The sequence below is a fragment of the Chenopodium quinoa genome, unplaced genomic scaffold (genome assembly GCF_001683475.1).
Source record: "Chenopodium quinoa cultivar QQ74 unplaced genomic scaffold, ASM168347v1, whole genome shotgun sequence".
Taxonomy (NCBI): Eukaryota; Viridiplantae; Streptophyta; class Magnoliopsida; order Caryophyllales; family Amaranthaceae; genus Chenopodium; species Chenopodium quinoa.
Window position 1 is genome coordinate 4,368,010 of NW_018744633.1, and position 15,315 is coordinate 4,383,324.

Sequence of the window (15,315 nt, forward strand, 5' to 3'; positions counted from 1 at the left end):
TATGGAGTATATGTCATCAAATTTTAAAATTTCATGATAGATTTCCTGAATTCTTCCCCACGAGATTTGCAAACAAGTACTTGCCCTTTAACTGCAATCCAAAGGGGATCGTCACAAGTCAACAATCATTACAAATCTTAACAATTTAGAAAAACACACACGAATAATTAGATCATAATAATATTTTGATATTACTGGAGCAAAAATTACATATTAAAACACAATCGTCATACAGCCGCATAAACAACAGGCTGTTACATAAATACAATGATCTGATTGCTGCAAAAACAACGTATTAACAAAACTGCTTCTTGAGTTGAAAAAGATTACAGTGACCAGGTGAGGTGGGTGGTTAGTCAAGTCAATAAGGTGTTATCATGCCTAGATATAGATGGCTCAAAAGACGATCTGGCATAAATGGACATGAAGCCTAATGTTGGCCCAAAAAACACCCTCTTATCGATAAATGTGATTTATGTCGCTTTTGAAGTTCTGAATGATCCGGCTCAGGGAGATCACGGGGAAAATGCTTGTGAAAGGCATTCACCGCACCAGCAACCCCATCTTCATTTTCCATTGCCTTTGCCAGCTCCACAGCACGTTGTTTAACCTACAATTCATAAAGAAACAACACAACAATCAATTTCACAATTGCAATAAGCCAGGCAGCCGGCAACCCATATTGCAACAAGTATTTGAAACTTCAAAATTTTAAAACATGTCAGGCTGTCAGCGATATAGTAACATATTTTTTCACAACTTAGGAAAGATCAGCAAGTTAGGCACATTAAAAGACGGCTGCAGGCACATCAAAAGATGGCTGCAGGCACATTAAAAGATGGCTGCAGATGGCAAGTTCAAAAAGTATTGCAAATGGCCTTAAAATGAGAAAGCTTGGCTCTTGTCATTCATGCAAATAACCAGTGCCCAAGCATTGTACTAACATGTAATCTACACCAATAGACCTCATGTTGGTACAATAAAAATGTACCGACGGGCTACTTGATATTGTCATTAATGACAAACAATTTATAATTTAGAAACCATTGCCTTTACTTGGGAATAACCTTTGTTTTGATTTCATACGTACTTCAAAAGCATTCAAACATGAAAGAAAGAATCATTTTGGTCCACCATCGGCATAGTAAACAGCCTTTGCTTTGATTTCCTACTTACTTCAAAGGCAAAAATCATTTTGATCCACAATCGGCAATCCCCCAACCTCTTGTATCCTCTGACAAAACAGACAGCAGATAAAAACTTGATCCACAAAAGAGGCTAGTCATTTACCATGGGATCCTGCATGAAGCGTATTGCAGAAACCAATTTCTCAAGCGAGAACTCCTCGATTGGGACAGGTGGTGGCCCTACACCCTTCGCATGCACTTGTTCTCCCCAAAAGGGTTGGTCACCAAAGAATGGCACGATTGCTGTTGGACACTGAAAAGATTCATCTTTGTGTTAGACACTGAAAAAGGGTTTTTTAAATAAATAAAAAGGGCTGATTAACATGAGAGCAGTTACCGCAGCTTTAAGACCAGCAGCAGTTGTCCCAGCACCACCATGATGCACCTCCATTTGTGAGAAAAAAAAAATCTAAGTTAGACAGGAACATAATCTGCAGAATACTAAAAATGACAGCTCATGATTTTAGCAAAGAGAGTTAAAAAGGTAAAACTCCAATTCATTAAAAGGCCAAATTGAGCTCATGTGGTGACACTGGAATCTAGATACGAAGTGTATATATATATAATCAATCACGTATTTGAAAAATCCATAACAAGAATAATCTTACCACAGCAGCACATTGCAAAAATAGCCAATCATGAGGAACGTTATCCAACAGGTATACAAAATCCTTTGGTTCTGCCACTGGAAAGCAGGTATTAGTCAGAGAACAATCAAAAGGCAGCCAAAATATCAATCCTTCATTAGTATTTCTCTATTGTCCGATTTTTCCCCTCTAGGGTTTAAAATTTAAGCAAATTAAAAATTATATGTACATCACCCCCAAAAAAAAAAAACAAAAAAAAAACACAAACAAAACACTCCGTAAGCTGCTTCATTTCAAAAGGTCAAGACATAAATAATTGTGAGATTGGACACTTGATCTAACCAAATAAAGGGAATACTGGAACAAAAAAATTCCAATACTGCCACATATGTACAGTTTATAAAGATGAACCTCATTATCTGGGAGAAACATTTCCTCAACCCTAAAGATAAGACATTCTTCTTTCACTGTATACAGATTTGTTAAGGGGAAGTCTAAGGTCTAAACAGTACACCATGACATCTCAAAAGATTGAAATAGAAAGAAGGGGGAATAACAATATTTAGAAGAAAAAAAGTCAAGACTGAAATAACATGAGCAGCTTACAATTGCCAAGACCACCCCAGCCTTTATTGATGATTCCTCTTTGTCCAGTGAGTTCCAGAGCTCGTACAATGATATTAGTCATCTTCTCAGGTTCTTGGACAGGCTGTCATAGTTAAGACAACGTACATATCAGTCCACGTTATTCCAAATAGTCAAGATTAATTAAAAGACAGTTCAAAAGAGCTCAAACTACGCATTCAGATTTTCACAGGTACAAAATCTGAACTATCATCTCAAACAGAACATTGTCACATCAAATGATGGATTTGCATGAGAATGAGGTATTTTATCGTAAAGGATGGAGGAGGAAGATTTTTGTGAATGACTATATAGAATAATCACTTTTGGTTCATATAGCCGACCTCACTTGTGGGATTAAGGCTTTGATTGATTGAGACCCCAATGCCTCTGAGTCTCTGAAAACTATTTTTTGTGACCTCTACAACAAAGAAGCTAATTTAGCATTGACCCATATTTAAAAAGGAGATTTGACCCGTAAAATATTTACAAATCATATTCTGCAATTCAACCTACAGACATTTAAAACACTTTATTACTAATTACCCGAACACTGTGGTTCAAGCATTCAACAGAATCCATAAAAAATTAAATAGAAACATCCAGCACATTCCCCTGTATTGATGCAAAAGAGGATACTTACTAGGCTTCCAAATCCAATATATATTGGCTTTTGACCCTTTTCAAGCCATTCAACAAGATCTTCTGGAGGTTTGTAATTAGAAGCCAGGTCAAGGAAACAGAAACCAACTACGTCAATTTTGGGTCCCCAATCTGCAAGATGACAAGGCATAAACATTACAAACAATAAAGGTGTAAGAAAATTGCCCTAATATAACATTACCTATTACACATTAGACAGAACTCTCACGAAGGAGTGTTCAATAGGACCCCATAGATAAATATGAAGATACATGCCGGTAGAAAATTCAGACATACATTTGTGTAAAAAAAAAAAAAAAAGGCAAGTCAGAATTCAAGTGCATACATCATTCTCCTGTAGGTCCAGATTTTGCCAATAATTAATAAATACTTAAATAGGTAACAGTAAAAAGAGTCATCAGTTAATGTAAGGGAGACGCCTGAATAAAAGAATACATCCAGTAGAAGAAGAATGGGGAAAAGGCCACAAATTAAATTAGGTAACAGTGCATATAGTTGTCAGCTAATGGAAGGAAATGCACATAATAAATGGAAACAACCAGTTTTCAAATAGGAAAAAAAAAAAAAAGGGACGAGGCAACATATTTATTTCTCCAGGAACCGAGCAACTGACCAAGAAATTAGTTTCCTGTGTTTCAAAAAAGAAATTAGTTTCAAAAAAGAAGATGAGACACAAACCCATAACACCAAACTTGGTGAAGAAACTCTCCCACTGGATTAGTTAATACAATAAAAGGAATAGCATATCAAAAAGAAAGCAAATGTACTATACTCCCTCTCCCTTAATTTTTTTTTTTTTTTCCACTTGATTGGGGTAGTCCCAAAAATTCCTTCACATCCATAAGAGTACAAGTTAGAAAACCACTTAAAAAATATTTCTGACTCTTCTCTCTGTCATATCAACCTTGTCTCTCTCAATTCACTTCCAAATCTTGTACTCTGCATTTTGCTTTCAAATTTTCTTTGTTCTACTTAATTTACTAATCTTATAATTACTACTCGGTATATTAAAAGTAAATAACTAAATAAAACAAAAGGCAACAGCAAATGTATCCTGTAATTGAGAGTCTTGAGACACAAGGTAAATGTATCCTGTAATTGAGATTCTTGAGACACAAGGTAATACAGGTCAAGTGCTTTCACTGGCCTAGGTGAGGCGATTTCAAAGAGGCGCAGAAGGATTTCAATTACCTCAGTTCCCCTTCAAGCCTTTTTAAACATTGACTACTCTATTTGCCGAACCTAAATGTGAAAAGAAATTATGGATGGATAGAGTATTGATTAACATATCTTTGTAACAGACCATAAAACCAATTTTTAAAATGTAGCAATCAAACCAAAACAAAAAAAAAAATCATTTTTTAAGGGCACAACCAATGAATCCAGAATAAAAATTTTGGAGTACTGGAAACATAAATCACTTACCTTTAGGTTTGGGAACAAGGTGAGGGCTCCAAATATATCCATAGGGGGTATCAGGAGGAGCACTATATGAAGGTTTTAAGTATGTTACAGGTCTCAATTTCAGCTTTTTCTTCCTGAATTCATTTATCATGTCCCGTATTCCAAGCCAAATCAATGCATCAACAACTTGGTAAGAGAGCTGCAAGCATATGCTGACATTTAGATGAATGGACAACCATATACACAGAGTATTTCTATTAACAACTGGCATTACAGAGTGTTGAGGAAAGCGTAACTTACTCTATACGCAACCGATTGCTTAACCCGTGACAGGGGATGTGGAAACTCACTAGTGGGCCTGCAACAAATGAGCCACCAAGCACCCTTAATTTGACATTTTTGAGTTTTGGTACAGAAGTCCCATTCATGCATCCAAAATCAGGACACAAGAGCAATATCACACCTATCATGGTAAAGGTACTTTATCCAATTTTAAAGATTAAAGTCTATAACAACAATTGTACTCAAAATTCCTATGAAATTAGAGATCTATCATAATATATCAGGTCACAGATAAAGCAAACAAAACTTATGAGCTGTCTGTATGATCTTTTGGTCATTGAGATAGTGGAAACAAAATTTTAAAAAATCAAAATGAGTCACTTCAGGGCAATGGGCAACATAAAAGCCAGATACATTAACTTATAAATATAGTGGAGTAACTGACAAGATTTTAGCTGCTGCATGTTAATTAAAACCAGCATAAAGGTTACTTACGTCCAAGGCATTGTAAAGAATATGTGAATTGGTACTTTCAGTGCCTCGGCAACATGTGTATGTCCTGAAACAAAACTTAAGAATGAGGACCAATCTTGAGCAAAGCAAAAGATGTTTGAAACAGTATTATCTGCAAATAACTTCAAATTATAACACTTAAACATATATATATATATATATATATATATATATATATATATATATATATATATATATATATATATATATATATATATATATATGTAATAAAAAAAATAAAACAATACACTGATCTACACATACAATTAGAAGTACTGCTGCTTTGTATTTCTCTGCTCCTTTCCCTCAATATACAAAATAAAACCTGAACTTAACTGAATTATGTTTTCAGTTAATTATAAGGCTTTTACTAGGTCTAAGATAAATCGTATGGTAAAATAATGAGCAAAACTATTGCTTACCTTAACTTAATCTGCAGTAAAATCAAAAGCCTCTACATAAGATAACCTTCTAAACTAAAAATAATGCTTGAAACTGGCACAGAAACAGAGCATCCTTACTAAATTACTTGATATGCAAGCACTCTGACTCCTCTCTTAAGGGAAGCAACATTAACATCAAACAAAGAATTGTTCCTTGTCTTCCCCTATAAAAACATGAACCCACCAGATTGCATGGGCACTATCTCACTTCAAATTTGTAAACTTTAAAGATTCTGTTATAACTCCAAGGCAGATCCAGAAATATTTGGATTGTACTCAAAATAGGATATAACACCATTATAGATAGCAAGTATCAAACTACCTGCCGCAACTAGACATGGAGAATTTGGTGGTGACTAAGAGGCAAGCTCAAGACCTTTTGGAGGTGTATTCAACCATGGGTAGTCTTCATAAAAGTCAATGTAAATTTGACGCGGTTTCAAAAAGTTGGCCCCAGCTTTCACCTTCAGCTTTGACTTCAAATGTTCCAACATTATTTTATACTAAGACCGTATCATAACCAAAGATTGGGGTGGCAATTACAATTCTAACCCAGCTACCCAAGTTACTCCAATCACTAGCAATCACTGCCCATAATTAGAGAGTCGAGCTACAAGCTATTCCAATAAAGCTATCCTTTATCAAAAAGTATTAATCAGAAACAGATTTCTAGCAAAGTAACCTGGCGAGGGATAAGGATAAATACTCATTGATCACTCAAGACCCTGCCTATCGCTAATTCCATGCGAGAAAGATTATATTTCTTCTTGTTAAGCCTAAAAAAACACAAACAGAGAGTGAAAAATGAGAGCAGGTACATACTATTGTTTAACAAATTAAGGATACAGCTCTTCCCAGAAAACGGTCCAGCCATTCAAGTATTAGCCAAATCAGCCAACAGTTTCAAAGGAGAAAAAAGAAATATTTTCTAACCATATGCTGGAGGATTCGCAATTATTGCATCAACAGTAAATGGAACATGAGATATAGGATCAGGTTCCTTGCAAGCAGGTAACAAAGAGAATATAATATCTCTCATCTGATTCCTCTGAATAGGTATCTCTGAAGGTTCTGAAGGCAAGAAACCCTTGTTTTTCACCATGTCTGCATAAATGCTACAAATTTATTGTTAATAAAAACGCATTTAAAGAAAGAAAGTAAAGCAAGAAAAGGAAAAGTGGATAGCATCCGAACAATTTTGCACTACAGTCCAATCAGTCAAAGACACGCACTGAAGGATAATGAGTCAATTCCAAGATAACCTACTTAAAGTTAGTAACTACCTCCATTTCATATTATGTGCAGCAATTGGGTATTTTTTGTGCAATTTAAAAAATTCAATTGTTGCGCATAATGTGAAACGGAGGTAGTACTAAAGAATGTATGGGTAAATAACAATCTAAATATAAATTTATTGGCAGATACAAGATTAAAACAACCCATCTCTTCCCCAACTCCCCATATAAATGAATAAAATAAGGAATCAAGCAGGCAAACTGCAATTCAGTGCCTATAACAGTATAGCAAGGCTCCCATCTAAAGCAGGGGCATGGAGGTCAGACAAATGTAACCTCCTGTAACAATGTCACAAAATTCACCATTCTAAAATTAGGTACAGGTAAGCAATTTGCAGTTTAGTTTTATTATATTAGGCCAAATATACCACATTCACAGTATCATTCCATATTTCAGTTCATGATTACTGGTGGAAATTGGGGAATATATGCAGCCTTTATTGTGAAGAGAATTGACTGACTTGCTAGCTCAAGTTACAACTAACAATAAGTACAGCCCATGTCAATGAGTCCATCAGTAAAATAGTATTCTGCAATCTGAGCTGAAATAATTTACTAACACTGAATCTTTTCACCAATTTTTCTTGACAAGCACTAACATCATAAATTATCAAATCAAACAACTTCACAATAAATATTTTTTTTAAAAAATACTATCCACTTATTGATGAAGCAACTGATTGTGTACCATGTTTAACAAATCCAGGTTGAGATTTTTTCAAAACCGCAAAGTACAAAATAGTTATCATTGTCAATTTGTCAGCGCAAAATGGCAGTGGTATAAGAAATACAATCCCTATAAGTTTATAAACAATCCTGTTCAAAACTTCAGTGTAAAGAAGTACAACTTTCAGACATACAGATTAGAAGTGATAAATGAAAGCATGATTCTTCAAAACTTCTGCTAACTTTAACATCTAACTACACGAGAACCCATTAACGAAGTCTCAGAGCAATCTTTCAGGAAACTTACATCCAGCAAGAACTTTAGGGTCTCCTCCTAAAGGATAGAACTCCAAGCCAGAAGCCAAGACAAAATCTTTGAAGTTCCGGTGAGTTGCTAATCTGACCCTGTGGCCATATTCCTGAATAAAAACACAAAATGAATAGGCAATATTAAACAGCCAAATAGAATCTAGCAGTAAATTAATAATATCAAGTAAAAATTACATGGGAGCCTTAAAACGGAATGCACAATCATAAACAAAAGAAGGAGTAGACGCCAAAATAGAGAAAAATAGCAAGAAAGGAAAAGGCAAAATAGAAAACGTCACTAATGAAAAGTCAATGGTCCAGTGGCTATAAGCCTGAAGAAGCTGGTAAGTTAACTTATAGGCCCTGTTTGGTAGTAAGCTTATTGGGGGTATATTAGCTTATTTGACTAACTTTAGCTGATTGATTAGTCAAACAAGCTAATACAAGTGTTTGGTAGTAGGCTTATTGAAAGAGTTTATTCCACTAAATAAGCTCTTTTTGAAAAAGCTCATTTTAGGAGCTTTTTCAATTAGCTTATTCATTAATTATTGTGAAATGACACTTATAACCTCATTTAATTTAAAATCTTATCTAAACTACCTACCCCACAATTAGCTTATTGGTCATTTCACATACTCAATCACCTTTAAGCTATCAGCTATTTACCAAACACTTTTATATAAATCAGTTAATACAATAAGTTAGTCAAATCAGTTAATAAAATCAGCTAACTCAATCAGCTTCAGCTTTCAACTTTCAGCTTTCTCCCAAACAGGGCCACAGTGTTAAAACAAAATACTCCATATAATGCTTAAGAGACCAGATTTTTTCATCAAAATCATATTGTGCGATAAAATTGGATCATTATACATATCCTGGACATTGTTTTAAACCCTAAGTGTGCATCATGGACAAATAGAAAGCAGCATGCAAAAGTACATGAAAGGAATATAAAAGTTCCAACAGATTTCAAAAAACTTCTAAGAAATATGTAATAAGGCCAGGCATATAGGTTCTTAAGATACTGATAATCAGGCTCTAAAAATAAATAAAAAAATCATTCCAGAGTCAGCATAAAAATAAAACAAGACTTAGCGACTTTCAAAGTCAGGAAAGAAAAAAATATGGAAGTCTTCATAACCTTGCTTACACAAATATGCTTGGGGCAAGTGCATCTTAAACCTCTCTATGTGGAACTGCACAGGCACCAAGAAGAAGTGCAGCTGCATAATATACCGACCAGAACCAAGATATAAATGTGGCTTTAAATTTCCAAGAGAAGTTACAGGGAGAGAAAAAAAAAACTCAAAAGCAACTCTAATATTTTTAAAGTAACGTGATGAACCAGTATGCTAAAAAAGACACCAACATGGTGTTACCGACTTACCGTACTACCCACCCATGTACGTAGTCACAAAAACCAAGCCCTCAATCTATCACATATACAACACAGTTTGTTTAAAAAGCATAAAATTTAAAATAGCCTTATAACTCAGTCCTGTATAGGTCAGACACTCTTTATTTCAAAGCAAATAAAAACAAAAATAATATTTGCCTGCAAATGAAAGCATATATATAAAATGTAAATCATACCTGCAAACGCTTCCCAATGGCAACAAAGGGTTGCACGTCTCCTCTGGTTCCAACAATTAGCATCACAATTTGCTTAGGTGGCAAATCATAAATTTCCGGTGATTCCATTTGATCCTCTTCTGCGCTTGCACTAGAAGCCACACCAGTTCCCAAATCAAGGTTTGATGTTTTAATATCTCCGGGTACCTCAAATTGTACAGTTCCGTCGTTTTTAACAGTTGCAAGCCGGTTCAGCCACTTGAGCTGAAAATTAAAAGCATGCTCAATTGAAAGCCAAAAAAATCTAATTTGAGGACAATGGGGCTAAAGAGATTTAAGTGAAAATTAATACAAGCAAATAATGGTTGACATTGAGAATACATTTTCATTGATGTTTTCATGACTCTCTGCTCATACTGCTCATTTAAAGATTAAAAAGAAAAACATGAGGATTAGAGGGCTAATGAAGAAGAGCCCATGACAGCACGTAGATCTTATAAAGCAGATAGATTATGACCTTATGAGTAGTAATAAAATTTGAGAATAAAATTGCTTTATGGGAAGCTAAAAAGTAAAGACCAACACTTTCAAATGTCAAGAAACAAGCACCTTAGGATTTCAAGAGAAAGGAATGAGATATGAAACAGGGAAAATGCACCTATTACTATAAAATATTACACATAGCCACCAATAACAGGCAAAAAAGACAATGTAAAATGATATACACATGGAGGAAAAAAAAAACTAACCTTCTTCTTCAGGGGTACTGTTTCATCAAAAAGTTTTGCAGCTAATTTACTGAGTGGATTATGTCGCTTGGACTCTCCAGATTTCACAAGATGATTAGAAGTTGAAGATTCCCGAAAACTATTGTTTCCATTAGAGCAACTCCCACTAGTGACCCCTTCAAAAAAAAAAAAAACACACGTATATACTTAGAAATATAATTTAAACCAACATGGAAATTTTGAAACTCTTACAAAAATGGCCTTGAAGCCTTAATGCAAAACTAGGTGAATTCATGATAAGTCTGCATTCACAATGGCTGTGCTCAAACTCCATATAACTATAACCATCTTATACATTGATCCTGGACCTTTTTAGAAACATTTACACCCTTCTTATAAGTAATCAGGCCATAGACAATGTAGTGAATCTGTGAGTGTGCGCCTATACTTATATTTTTACACCCTAGAGCCCATTAATTACAGAGGTAACTCACAGCACATGATAAGAGCATGAGTATGCTGTGAAATGTTATCTAGAGCACACGATTACATGGTCCAAACAATGTGTATGTGAGTACACTGCGCATGACTGATTGTGAAACATTCTCCCAAAGTTAAAAGATTTAAAGGAAAATGCAAAACTACATTCACAATTTTACACAGCACTTGAATGATAAGATTTGATGGAAAAAGGAAGGGGATGGGAAAATGATGGATCCATTTATTGTTGTCTTGGTATGAATTTGCGAAAAGTAACAAACGGGACAACTATAATATATTTCCTTTCTGTGAAAAAATTCTCCCAAGTTAAAATATTTGGAGGAAAATGCAAAACTACTTCTCTATTTTACTCCCTTTTCCTTTTCCTTTACCTTATGCCGAGAGGTTATTATATACACCCGGATGTACGGTACACCCATGAGTATTTGTTCTCATTTTAATGATTATATTTCTTTTTCATTTTATCATCAAATCAAATAAAGAGCAAAAACTAACCTTAGGTTAGTTGGGTGTACGGTACACCCGGTTGTATATAACAAATTTTATTTCCTTATCCTTCCCCTTGCGGCCTCACCTCCCCTCCAACATTGTTATTTAAGCACATTGACCAAAAACATTAAATTAACTGCCCTATATATAATACTAAATTCTAAGCAACAGATATGCCACACAATTTTAAGATTTATATTTATGGCCAATTAGTCCACTTTAGAATTGGTCTTGATCTTATTCTAACTTTTGTCATCACATGTTTATCTAGCTAAGACAACCAAATCTCCTAAACTCAACCCAATTCCCAAAAAATGACCATCAAAGTATCAAACAACCAAGCCAAATTACAACCAGAATTCAAACAATGAGTTGCAAATTTTTAATGCACCAATTTTTCTAAACTCAATGAATTAGCATCACAAACATAATAACCATAACAAATTCAAACAACAATTATACCAAATCAGAAACACACCAGAACCAGAACCAGAACCGGAACCCGAACCAGAAGAACTTCCCCTGCTAACCTCTTCAGAAGAGGCAACTCTACCGCCATTACTCTCATCACCATGATCATCAACACCTCCGCCATTTCCATCAATAACAACGTCAGAAAATCTATGATTCAAGTGACAATCATCGACGACATCAACAGAATTATCACCAGAACTCATCGAAATGCTTCGATGATGCTTCTCAGGATCATTCGCCATTGAAATAGTAAAACCCTAGAAATGGAAAAATGCGGGAAAGAGTGAGAAGAAATGGAGGAAGATGAAGAATGACGGTTTTAAATGTGAGTTAGACAGAAAGTTGAAGCATTATGGAGGTTTGTTCAACCAACAGAAAAAATAGGAGAGAGAAAGTAGGGAAAAAGAGGTTTGGTTTGGTTGTCCGTTTGGGTATCTGTAAAAGGACACGTTTAGGGGAATATAATCAATTTTTTTGAATTTTTACTTCTTCCTTTTTTATTCTAGGAGTACGGGGGATTCCCTGTTATAAGTAGACGTGTTCAAAAATCGGTTTTGATTGGTCCGAACGCGTTATAACTTTTGTTGGTTTTACAATGTTATACTTTGATGAGTTGATCGATATATTTTAAGACAATTTAATTGAATTGAATAAATTTAAAAACGATATGTTAACATTGTGTAAGATTTTTGTATCAAAATGTGTTAAAATAGAAGGTAAAATACAATCTGTTACGACGCATTAGTGTTTTAATTAATTTCTCGGTGCAATAGGTTAAGTTATTTGTAACGGAATAAGCATAGAGTATTTTGTTACTTTTTGCATAACTAGCATAGTTTCATGTCTTGAAATATAAATTTACATCCTCCATCTAGTTTGAACCGATAAACATCTCTACTTTTTTCATTGTCAAATGATTGAACCTTTTTTTTTTTTCTGTTGAGTTTTAAATATTCTTAGGCCCTATTCTCCTCAGATTATAAGTCATAAATTTATTTATTTTTTTTTTGAACAAGCTACAAACTCTACATTGAAGTTCAAGCTTACAACTTATAGAATTTGACACTTTGTAGGCTAAGGAATATTTGAATGGTTGTAAAGATGATCGATCAGCATTATTCCCGCGTTCTTTTTTGCGATTTGCGAGTTCATGAGGCCATGATGCAATGCTCCATTGGTTTAAACTAAAGGAGAAGCAAAAAGCAACATTTGAGGGGAAGAATGATGTAGAATTTGGAAATTAAAGTGACTTCAAAAGGAGTTGGCTTGTCACTTACAATAAAGAAGGAATAACAATTATTATCAACTCCAAATACCATTTTAAATTAGCTAAGATTCTATTGGACATTACTTGAGTTAGACCCCGTTCTTTATAGTTGTCCTGTTCTATTAAGTCATGTTCTGCTCTGCTCTACTCTACTCTACTTATAAATAATACTTAATCTGCTTTGAGCTTCAATTTGCTCTGCTCTGCTGAAATCTTCTGCTCTGTTCAGAAGCACAAAAGAACAGGGTCGTAGAGGTGTCAATTCGGATGATCAGATTGGGTTTGATGAGGTCGGGTCGGGTCAGGTTGGGATAATTTTTAATGTTGAGTCATGCTAAATTATAATGTCCACGTGAGTCCAATCTGAATCGGATATTTTTCAGGTCGGTTTCGAATTGGATCGGGTCGGGTGTGATAACACCTCTAGCTGGAGTATATAATATGTATCAATTACAATAGATTATATACAGAGTAACAAAAGATATTTTAATAATTATTTACAATTATTTATATAGCAAATAACAATTAAATTTTAGGAATTTTTTCTTTTATTATTTCACCTTATTAGAAACAAATTTATGAAAGAACAGATATTTTAAAATGAAAGTATAATTGTTTGATTGGTAAAAACATATAAAGTTTAACGCAACATTGAAAAAATTGCTTACTAGTCAATTAGTCATTCTACGAAATTAATTTACAAAATAGTACATTGTATGAAAAAGGTCAACCATATGACCCCATGGTTTAAAAAGTTGTAATTAAGTTTTCAAAAGTGCAAAAAGGGTCAAGTGGCTTGCAAATGTTGTGATTTTGGCCTCAATTAATTATTGAGATGTTGATGGTACAGTATGTGAGCTAGTTAGAAAAAACTATGCCTCTATTCAATAATCAATATGATAATATAGTAGGCTTGTATAATTTCATAGAAAAATTCAACTAAATGCACGTAGTGCTTATCTTAATCAAAACTAGAATATATATATTAAAAACAAAGACCATGTCTTCTTATACAAGTATAATTTTCCAAGATCTTAGCAAAATCTCATTTAACTAATCTAACAAAATACATTTGACTAATCTAACCACTCAAGTTATGTCCATTTTGTCTTATAATTTAGCACACAAATATATCTACAAAAAGAAAAAATTTAAATAATTATAGTAACTAGTCAAACTTGAAAGCCATGCCACACTAAGCCACATTTTATAAACAATTCTTAATTCACATAATAAATTCTTGTACGTGAATAGAACATTTCTGAAGTGATATCGGTTTCAATAGACTATTATATTTGAACTAGTTTGAACTTAGGACCTGTTCTCATTGACTAAACTCAGCTGAACTGAACTAAACTGAATATTTTATAAGATAAGGAAATTAGGAGCTGAATTGAACTGAACTGAACTGAACTGAATATTTTATAAGAGAAGGAAATTAGGAGCTGAACTGAACTGAGATGAACTGAACTGAATTGAACTGAACTGAACTGAACTGAATTTCAACGTAAGAGAACAGGCCCTTACTCGCTAATTAGACTTTTCTTACACATAAAACTATTATTTAATAAAGCTACTCTATTAATATTTGATAAGCACAATTGATTTTATGAAACTACTCTATTAATAAGCACAGTTTATTTGTAAGACTACTCTACTAATACTAATTGAATGTCATTTTATAGGATAACGTATGAATTTTTTTTACATTAGTAAAACAATATGATCAAACTTATATATAAGAAGAAAAATGCAAAAAGTCAAAGTATACATGTTGATCCAATTTAGAGCGGATATAAAATTAAAACTTACTCAAACTTATTTTGAATGCAAACAAATTTAAATTTGTGGAAAATAAGCTCATTTGCTTGTGTTGTCTAAAATACTTGATTTTCTTGGATTTTTTTTTTACCAAAGTATTACTAAAATTTTCAAATTGTATCATGTTGGCATCCCTTGTGCTTAAACAAGTTGTGTTGTATTGGATTTTTGTCAATCTGTCATACTTGTATCCTGTGTCGACTCACCCCCAACGTTGTGTTTTGTCGAAAAACCCCTTTAATAATTTTTTAAATAGGATTTTTCACAGATGGGTGGAAATTACTTCCTCTGTTTTTCCTAATAAGCGTTACTTATCACTTTCATTTTACAACACGGTATCCAATGCACTACTTTGATAATTTATTTGATTGTGCATTAGTAAAAACTCTATAAAGTTGATATATTGAAAGTTCAGTTCAATTATAACCAGTTTAATTCAGTTCTATTCTTTTGCTTATTTATTTCAATTCAGTTTAGCTGTTAATTTATT

At 33.8% G+C, this 15,315-nt stretch overlaps 1 protein-coding gene across 1 annotated transcript; it reads right to left on the bottom strand.

Annotated features, from left to right (window-relative positions):
- Nucleotides 1-167: 167 nt before the first annotated feature.
- LOC110701159 (sterol 3-beta-glucosyltransferase UGT80A2-like) lies at nucleotides 168-12,372 on the bottom strand. Its single transcript, XM_021878747.1, has 14 exons — nucleotides 11,742-12,372; nucleotides 10,295-10,449; nucleotides 9,567-9,809; nucleotides 7,972-8,083; nucleotides 6,637-6,807; nucleotides 5,243-5,306; nucleotides 4,766-4,823; nucleotides 4,487-4,664; nucleotides 3,042-3,172; nucleotides 2,381-2,483; nucleotides 1,796-1,872; nucleotides 1,525-1,572; nucleotides 1,291-1,440; nucleotides 168-610 (listed from the first exon to the last, which is right to left on the bottom strand). Exons 1-14 carry the CDS (start codon nucleotides 11,977-11,979, stop codon nucleotides 431-433), a joined length of 1,908 nt encoding a protein of 635 aa, XP_021734439.1. The 5' UTR covers nucleotides 11,980-12,372; the 3' UTR covers nucleotides 168-430.
- Nucleotides 12,373-15,315: the final 2,943 nt, after the last annotated feature.